The sequence below is a fragment of the Nansenia antarctica genome (assembly GCF_963989245.1).
Source record: "Nansenia antarctica genome assembly, chromosome: 20".
NCBI classification, from domain to species: Eukaryota; Metazoa; Chordata; class Actinopteri; order Argentiniformes; family Microstomatidae; genus Nansenia; species Nansenia antarctica.
Window position 1 is genome coordinate 1769460 of NC_137693.1, and position 9973 is coordinate 1779432.

At 45.0% G+C, this 9973-nt stretch overlaps 1 protein-coding gene across 1 annotated transcript in view; it reads left to right on the top strand.

The window, feature by feature from the left end:
- Positions 1-6181, top strand: part of gabrg2 (gamma-aminobutyric acid type A receptor subunit gamma2) — a gene marked incomplete at both ends in the record, with an annotated part of 45783 nt that extends 39602 nt beyond the window's left edge. Inside the window, 3 exons of the mRNA XM_080549961.1 lie at positions 12-217; positions 2434-2457; positions 5903-6181. Of these exons, the coding sequence (XP_080406087.1) occupies positions 12-217; positions 2434-2457; positions 5903-6181 (509 nt within the window). The remainder of the gene's footprint in view (positions 1-11; positions 218-2433; positions 2458-5902) is intronic.
- Between the last annotated feature and the right edge of the window lie 3792 nt (positions 6182-9973).

Genomic DNA, 9973 nt, shown 5'->3' on the forward strand with positions numbered 1-9973 from the left:
CCGTCTCCCAGGTATCACCACGGTGCTCACCATGACGACCCTGAGTACCATCGCCAGGAAGTCCCTGCCCAAGGTGTCGTACGTGACGGCCATGGACCTCTTCGTCTCCGTGTGCTTCATCTTCGTCTTCGCCGCGCTGATCGAGTACGGCACGCTGCACTACTTCGTCAGCAACAGGAAGCCCAGCGCCAAGAAGGACAAGAAGAAGAAAAACCCGGTGAGTGTGTCATGTGACCTCCCCCATCAGTCACATGACCCCCACGTTTACCCATGACACCCATGACCGCCCCCCGCCCCTCCCTCCCTACTTGAATGGCGATTTGAAGATTGAGATTTAGAACGATGCATTTAAAATGACACATGGGTGCTTCAGGCACTAAATCAGGATTTTTATGTATATACTGTATATATATATATATATATATACAGTATATAAATATATATGACTACCTATATGATTGATGTACTGTGAACAACCAGGGATGAACAACGAAGGGATGTCATCACTCATCATAATCACCCAACACTGGGTGACTTCCCAGCCTATGAGAGCCCCCGCCCCCGCCCCCCCCACACACACACACACCCCAGCCCTCTGGCAGGACTAGCGTATGTTAATCTGACCCAGAGTGCACCACTGCAAGGATCCCTTAAGGGAGCAGTCCCCCCCATCTGAGCCTATCTATCTCCCGCTACTCACCCACTGACTGGATGGGAGATGGTGGTGGTGGTGGTGGTGGTGGGGGGCAGATTGAACCTGTCCTTAATCCTCAGCGCAGCTGTGCAGCTGTCATGTTCGACCCCCCCCCCCCTACCAGAGGACCAGAAGGTGTCCCAGGGCCCCGGCCTCTGAACCACCCCCCCGCCCCCCGTGCTCGTAGCGAAAGCCAGAGCTAGCTAGCTACAGTACTTCACAAGCTTTGCTGAAACCTCTCGCCTCCTACTCTGCCTTCTTCCTCCTTGCCACTGTTGTAGATATTATCGTTAGCCTCGTAGCATGATTGCCTAAGTCGTGCTTCACTTGTGGTCAGCTGAGCCATCTTTGTATGTAGTGTCAAAATGCCCTATGTCAAACAGATGACTTGGGCAGATGGTGATTTTGGAATGTAACAAGCATTCGGATAGGCTGATGGCTGATGTCATAGAGGCAATAATGCACAGTGAATCAGCAGTGTTAGGAGAGTAGAGTTAGGCAGATATCTACATTTGGCCAAAATATGACTTAGGCAATTATGTTATGAGGCCAACGACATGCTGTATAATGAATATTATTACAATATACGATTTAAGGTTTAAGAAATATGATAATTGTACCCAACTTGCCCTCTGATAGGCGAAAGTGAAAGGTTGGCCACATCCAATCCTAGTTTCAGCTCAGTAACTGAGATGTACTGTTAGATCTGAATGTCTGTCTGGATGAATGGATCAGGATGTGGAGGAGAAACGCCAGTGTACGTCCTCTAAAGGGAGGTTCTCCCCGTCAACCTTCCTCACCTGCATCTTCACCTAGACGCACGTGACTTTGACTAAGAGCCTTTTGATCTTCATGAATAGTTAAGATCATTCAAAAATAAAATCGAGGGAATAACACTTTCCCTTCCTTCCTTTTTTCAAAAAAAGGCTTTTCCAGTTTTTTTTTTTTTTTGTTTTCAAGGTTTTAAATGTCCTCAAATTAAAACGATAATGTCCTATTTCACATGTCATGGCGCACATTAAATCTCTGTATGATGCACGACTCCTGAGAGAGGTTATTTATAATCAGTCTGCTAAATGATTCCACACTGGAACTAATGATGCTTTCCATTACGACTAATTGCTTGATAAATAAAATGGATAAAAACATGTATTTTTCAAAGACAGATATAATTAAAGATAATAGCAACTAATGGAAAATACCACGGTGCTGTAAACAGGTTTTTTTTCCCACATATAAAATGACATGTCAGTTCATCAGTTATAATTGTGTTGGTGTGGAACAGATGTGAGGTTCACTGAACCACAGTACAGGATCACAATCACCTCAGAGCTCAAAGCCATCCACGTCTGAAGTCTGGATGAGGGATATTGCACTGAAGATGACTTGGCCTTTGAATTGTGTATCCTACCATGCATCTCCCTCCTGTGTGTGTGTGTGTGTGTGTGTGTGTGTGTGTGTGTGTGTGTGTGTGTGTGTGTGTGTGTGTGTGTGTGTGTGTGTGTGCGCGTGAGTGCGTGCTGTGTCTGTTACAGTACAATATTCTCTTCCCATTTCCAGTTCAACGATATAAGTACTGTTGTTGTTTTTTGGACATTCTCTCTCTGTCTTATCTGTCTTATTTGTCTCACATTTCTTCTCTTTCTTTCTTTCTTTCTTTCTTTCTTTCTTTCTGTCTGTCGGTCTCTTCTCTTTTTTTAATTACCACATGTCTCTGTTTCCTGTTTTTTGGACAAAAGCTTCTCCGGCTCTTTTCTTCCAAGGTATATATTGCCTGTGTCTGAGTTTAATACACACCTCCTAACCTCCTAACCGCATGTGACTGCTGCATTCTGCCTCTCTGGCCCTAGCACACGCTCTCTCTCTCTCTCTCTCTCTCTCTCTCTCTCTGCTCTTGAATGTTTCAACTACCCCCCGCCCCCCCCCCCCCCCCTTTTTCCACTGCCTCCTCCTCCTCCGCCTACCTTTTTTACCTCACAATTAGTTTAGTTTTTTCCGATTCGCTTTAAAACCAGCGACATACAATAGAGTCGTCTGATAAGTGCGGAGGCAGCCAGACTGTATGACAACACTGTTTTGTTTTTTTCCCGCTCTTTCATAAAAATCTGCCTACACACGTCCACCGCAGGTTAGGGAAATAATTATATTGTTCAAAATTAAATTAAAAAACTGCCACATAATGGTTTTATTCTGCCTCTTATCTGTGTCACTCGACGCAGTGATGAGTAATTGCACCAAAGCAGCCTCCGTTCTCTCTCTCCCTCTCCCCTCTCCCTCTCTCTCTTTCCCTCTCCCCTCTCCCTCTCTCTCTTTCCCTCTCCCCTCTCTCTCTCTCTCCCCTCTCCCACTCCCCTCTCTCTCCCTCTCTCTCTCTTTCCCTCTCTCCCTCTCTCTCTCCCTCCCTCTCTCTCTTTCCCCCTCCCCTCTCCCTCTCTCTCTTTCCCTCTCCCCTCTCTCTCTCCTCCCCCCTCTCCCTCTCCCACTCCCCTCTCTCTCTCCCTCTCTCTCTCCCTCTCGTTCCCTCTCTCCCTCTCTCTCTCCCTCCCTCTCTCTCTCTCTCCTCCCCCCTCTCCCTCTCCCACTCCCCTCTCCCCCCCTCTCCCTCCCCCCTCTCCCTCCCTCTCCCTCCCCCTCTCCCTTTCCTCCACCTCTCCGTGTCTTTGTGGGGCTTTTGACCTGACGCTTCCTATAGAGTCAGCAGAGCCTTAACAGACTGGAATAGACAACCCCTAACTCCTCTGTTCTAAGCCTAATTAGTGATCATCTTAATAGCACAGATTTAGCCACAGTAATCTATAAACACTGGGGGTGGGGGGGGGGTTATCTGAGGGGCCGTATTTACCACTCAAGCTAAAGAAGATAGTGTGCTTTCAACAAATCACACTGAATGGAGGTCAGTTGGTGAAACCATTTCTTAAAAGGGTAATCTGGCTACAGTCGCAACACAAGTCAAAGGCGGCCGTAAACACAGTATTAAGTACACTAAACGTCATTTACCGTAAGCACATGAAACATTTCAGACACAAGTATTAATGGGAAAGACCATGGAGCCCATTTTGTTTGGTTAAAACATTAAACACAGCCGAGTGTAGCTCTAACTGAATTTCCCGGGGGGGCGGTTCAGTGTACCGTGTGAGCCTGTGTGTTTTTCCGTCAGTTAGTTAGCGTCAGTTAGTTAGCGCCAGTTAGTTAGCGTCAGTTAGATAGCGTCAGTTAGTTAGCATCAGTTAATTAGTGGTTGAGAGGTTGTCTAGTTTCACCCGGTTAAAGCTGCTACGTGTGATGCTAACCCTTGCTAACCCCCCTGGCTATACCCCCGTAACGGCTCGATCTGTGTGCTCCTCTCTGCTTGAGCTTTCACACGCTTCCAGTGCAGTGCACCCCCCCCCCAACCCCCAACCTCCCCCCCACTCCCACACCCCCCCTTTGAGAACAGAATCACATGACCTCCCCCCCCCCCCCCCCCCCCAACCCCCCACCCCCTTGCCTTGCTTTCGCTAATCCCTTACTGGCTGTCTAATCTGTCAATCAATCAAACTGTGATTGTGGAACCAAACCGATCGTGCTTGAAGATCTGGTTGTGTTTGTGTCAGGGGCTTTTTTCAAAGGGGACGAGAAAGAACAGGTTACCTTGTCGACTGTCTTGTACCAGTGCTGGGCGAAATCTGAGCTGCAGGGAAACGAATTAGTGTTCAATCAGTGTTTACGACTCCTGGACGAGGACACAGGCTTCGAGCGATGCTTACAGTATGACAAGTACCACTTGTATAACCGGCTGAAATGCCTCATCTGACATCATCACTTCTATCGGGGACAGGCAGGAAGATGACCTAAATATAGTATTTGCGTATCCCCCCCCTATTGCTAATATTGTATACTGTCAAAAAACAAAATAAATATTGGAATGGATTGAAAAGATGAAATAATCTGAGTGAGAACTTCAGCCCTCTGTTCAGTTAATCTCATTCAAATTATAATTTTTATTTTTTTAAAGTAGGACAATGCAGTATAAGCCAGAGAACCACCACATAGCATATTGCGGAGTGTTGCTTTAGAGAGGCACACAATCTGCTGGGTCAGGGGGAAAAAAACACGTCACTCTTAAAGTCAGTCGGGTAGCGCCGGATTAATCTCCTAAAGAGCCGGGATCCCAATTTGTGCAGAGAAAGGTGGCGTGGCATTCGGAGATACAAGTCAATGAAAACGACCCCATTTGAATACTAATTGCGTCTCCTTTGACTGATGGAGGAGCGGAGCTAAAGACTTGCTGATGTCACTGCTGCTGCTGCTGTGCTATTTATAGGAATCATCACAAATGAAAGCCTGTGCCCTCGAGGAGTGAGAGAGAGCGAGCTGAGAGAGAGGGAAGTTTATTTCAACCTATTTAGCGACAGGAAACGCAGGAGAGAAAAGAGGAGGAACAGGGAGTCCCAGCTTAGGTTTCTAACGACACGTGAAGTGCAGGTTTAGCACATCACAGATACGTCAGCATAAGCCAATTATAAAACGGCCCAACAATTCCCCCACCCACCCACCCACCCACCCACCCCCCCCACTGTGAAATCCATACAATGGCATCTAACGTCCCAAATTATGTAATGCAACAAAAAATGAGTCATTATGCTAAAAAGGGCCAACTTTTGGTTCATCTATGGGACTGATGACAACCAAATACTCCCATGTTTCCCCAGGAAGTGCAGAAGCAGCAGTTTAAATGGGTTTCCCAGCACTAGGATCACCGTTCTGCTAAATAAAACACAACGAGAGGACAGACAGATCTCCTCTCAGACGCTCAGCTACACACAGAACCGCAGCCTTTACCCAAAGGTGTAATTTGCATCACTCCTTCCGAAGGGGAACGGGCCATTGTCAGCGTTAAGCCGCTTTAATTAAATGCAGGTGGCACTTATGGGCCCCTTTTGTACTTCCCTGACATCTTCTTCTAAATGATTAAATTGGCAAGTTAAGGTGCAAATTACATGTTGTTGACAAGGATTACAAAAAAGCTAGTGACAAAATTAGGTCCCCTTGTCTGTGGTCTCTGACGCTAGCGGCTAAGTGTGGCTAACTGTGCTCTCAGACGCTAGTGACGCTAACTGTGGCTAACTGTGCTCTCAGACGCTAGCTTAGCAGCTAACTGTGGCTAACTGTGCTCTCAGTGACGCTAGCTAGCGTGGCCGCTAACCGTGCTCTCTTTGTTAAAAGCAGACCCCTACGGTGGACATCCGCCCGCGCTCGGCCACCGCCATCCAGATGAACAACGCCACGCACATGCAGGAGCGGGACGAGGAGTATGGCTACGAGTGTCTGGACGGCAAGGACTGCACCACCTTCTTCTGCTGCTTCGAGGACTGCCGCTCCGGGGCGTGGAGGCACGGCCGGTTGCACATCCGCGTGGCCAAGATAGACTCGTACGCCCGCATCTTCTTCCCCACCGCGTTCGGTCTCTTTAACCTGGTGTACTGGGTGTCTTATCTCTATCTCTAGATGATCCCCCCAGTGTGGGCTGTGTAGCCAGCCTTATCAATCAAATCAAACAAAAAAAAAGATATACATTCTTCTCTGCTCCAGCAAGCAAGACCACCATTACTTAAAGAAAAAAGGGGGACCCACTGAAATAATATGACCGTTTTAATTTGGTTTTGTTTTGTTTTCTGGTTTCTGTTTTGATTTCATGGTTGTTAGTTTTTTTTTATTTTGTTTTTTTCATTATCTATATATTGTTTTTTCTTTTTATCATCTGTTTATGTGGACGAAGCAAATGTTGTAGCAAAACCAACAGGCATAAAAAAAAGCTCTGGAGTTTGATAACGTAAAAATGATTGCGCTCGGGGGTAAAGCAACAACCTGGGTTCAATTATTCTGCATGGCTATATTTCCCAGAATCCCTTGGGTCCTCAAGGGCTGGTCAGAGCCACAGATTAACCCTTTATTCCTGGAGTAGAAAGAACTGTTAAAGGAGACGCTATTCTCCATTGAACATTCAACAGTCCAGGATTCGGCTTAATCTGTGTCCAGGAAACTAGCCCATCGTTTTTTGGTTTCTTTGATTTTTTGGATTTGCGCCACAGATGGAAGTTTGTCAAAATCAGGGCCTCTTTCAGTCTTTTCTATCTGCCCCCCCCCCCCGCATCTGCCCCCCCCCCCATATCAGACCACTCTACTCACAGCAAGAGCTCCCCGTTCAGACTGAAACGGTCTCGAGGCAGTTTCCCCCATCATTTGTTGTTCTTTGAATCGTCACAAGTCACAAAACGTGCTATAGTTAGGACTTTAGAAGACAGGACAACGAACTAAAGTGTATATCGGTATCAAGATCTACATATTTACCCATGTGTTACATATTGTTTTGCTCTTTTCATCTTAATCCATCTAAAAATACAAGAAAGATAAGCAAATCTGAAGCACTTGAATGAATTTACTTTCATAGGTTTCTTTCAGCTAACTGTATAGCACAGTTAAACATTGCTTTTTTTTCACGTGTGGTCAAAGAGTTAGAAGATAGTATGTGCGGCCAATGGTCAACTGTACAGACATTGTATATATTTTACTATTTATGTAGTGGTTCACATTTATTGCATGCACCTTTCAGGCCAAAAATCTACAAATGTTTTAAGATCTTCTATTGTTGCTATGGATACAAAAAAAGAGCACTGCTGATTATTAACCTGGATTTGATCATATTTTATTTTATTATTTTTGAAAAGTACAAAATGGGACAAAGAAAAAATACACTCTTGGCTTTTGTCTTATGAACGGGGATTAATCGTCTGCCAATATGTATTGTAAGAGGATTAATCCAGAACCTTCCATGCAAAACAGTTTCCAACGTTCACTATTCTGTACTTTAACACCGGAACAGCCGTGGGTGGGGTCATTAACACTAGAACAGCCATGGGTGGAGGTCATTAACACTAGAACAGCCATGGGTGGAGGTCATTAACACTAGAACAGCCGTGGGTGGGGTCATTAACACTAGAACAGCCGTGGGTGGGGTCATTAACACTAGAACAGCCATGGGTGGGGTCATTTGAGTACCAAGTGAGTAAAAAGATTGTTATATCTTTGCACTCAATCACATTTCAGGACCCTCCTTTCATGACTTTTCCTAGATATGTGCGTTCTACCACCCAGTGTCCTTACATTTTCAAAATCACATCAGGAAAAGTTAGTATAAAGCTATTTTGCAGTGTTTCTGCGTAGGAGGCAGGCTAATTTTACAAGACGGTCAACTAGTGGTCGTTGTGTGTCAGTAGCAGCTTCCCATTCTAAAGACTATGGTCATTTGACCCCAGAGGCGGCTCTAATAGTAGGTAAAAAAGGCCCGGCTGTTCTTGTGTTAAGTACTGTAGAGTGGCTCTCCTTCCCCACCATTTTCACATGAAACGCAAGCAGGTATCCTGAGGGGTCAAATACAGCATGTGTAGATATAATACATCTACAAACAGCCATCAACTACACGTTTGGGTATTCATACAGCACAGTTACTTTCACTCTCACTCTCACAACAACAACAACAACAACAACAACAACAGCAGCAGTGTTTGGTTGATCTCTCTGGCACCCCTAGTGGTCACAGAGGATGTGGTGGTAGGGCCTAGTCGCTATCTAAAGCCTTCACACCCACACCAACACCAACAGAACATCAACACCAACAGTGACAGATAAACACAACACCCATTCATCACCAAGTCTGAAGGAAGTCACTGGCAGTAGAACCAGACTCATTCCATCTGTCTCAGCGGTTGGTGTGGAGGGACAGAGGTAGAACCATCTGGAGGGATTACTGATGAACTTGACGGCTCCGTGGAGACGAATGCATCTGCTTGGGACCAGACCAGACGCATAAAGCCTTACTCTCTCTCTGAGGAGAAACACTGTGGAACAAAAAAATCAATTACCTGACTATGACAACTTAACCAAGAAGTCTGGGTGGGGACGAGTTCAAGATCGTTTTTTTTTGTTTTTTTTGTTGGGTTTTTTTCTCTCCTTTTTTTTGGTGCGGGCGGGGGGGGGGGGGGGGGGGTTGTTTATAACACATTGTTGATTTGTTAAAAGATTATAACACAATTATAGTGTAAACATTGTGAATGTCAACATAGCATTCCGTTTGTGAGTAGCCCAGTGAGCTCGATATGCTTTTGTTGCAGTTGTACCAAGGCCAACAAGACCCAACAGGATACAGTACAGTAGTCAGGAACAGCTGATGTGGCGCTGTAATCAAAAATGAGAAACGTATTGTTAATATTATAATATCACAAGATGTTCTGTACATAGAGTAAACCAACGAAAGGAAGGCAACTTGTATCAAACCCTTCAAAATGTGAAAGGGGACACTGATAGATATATTTTCTTTATCGATTGAATTTATCGTCATTATTATCATTGTATTATGCTGGACAATGTGGGATATTGTGGGGGAATTTTATGAGGGAAATTGTATTTCCCCCATTGAGATTGTCAACAATGTCATAGGTACACACTTTTGTTCAATGTAGTACTGAGTTTATCTTGTTGATCGTGTATTTTCTATGTTGTGGTCTACACGGGCCTGTGAACGGCCTGTTCAACTAGTCTGCAGTATTCTTTCAATGGTTTGACTTTAAGAAGAAAAAAAAACATACAAAAAAGAAGGTAGGAGGTAAACATTACCTCCACTATAACACTGCCTCTTAAATCCTTCATCGACAGGTTCTTCAGAGATCTTACTGTGATGTTTCTTTCATCTCGAGGAGATCTTCTTATCCAGTGATTTAACAATCTATCTGCATTTCGTAGGATTTAACAAAAAAAAAAAACGGTTTCCTTTCAACAACTGTATTAGCCATGATATCAGTTGAATGAAGTGGAGAGTGGACTCATTCAGGTCACCCCACTTCTAACGGGAGCGCTACCTGTTGTCGACGCTCTCCCTCTCCCTCACGCATTCAACAGTGGTCCTGGCTGTGACGTCGTACCTGCGTTGCGAAAGCCGTCACTCAGTACCCGGTCTTTGTCTTAATTAAGCTAAGCGTTCATATATTTTTTTCACATCTTGAACCGAAGAGAATGGATGCTTTGACCACTAGGATTCGTTTGACCAAACCATGGTTTTGTTTTTAATCATCGCTGTGGTGTTTACTTCCGTTTTTAAATGTAGGGGAATGGGAATGTACGAGTGTGGGAAAAAAAACTACTTAAAGTGCCAAACTTTGACTCACATGATGCGATACAGCATATCCATTCAGACAACCACTTGGATCTCTATGAATCGAACAATTTAAGTGTTTAGATGTGCTT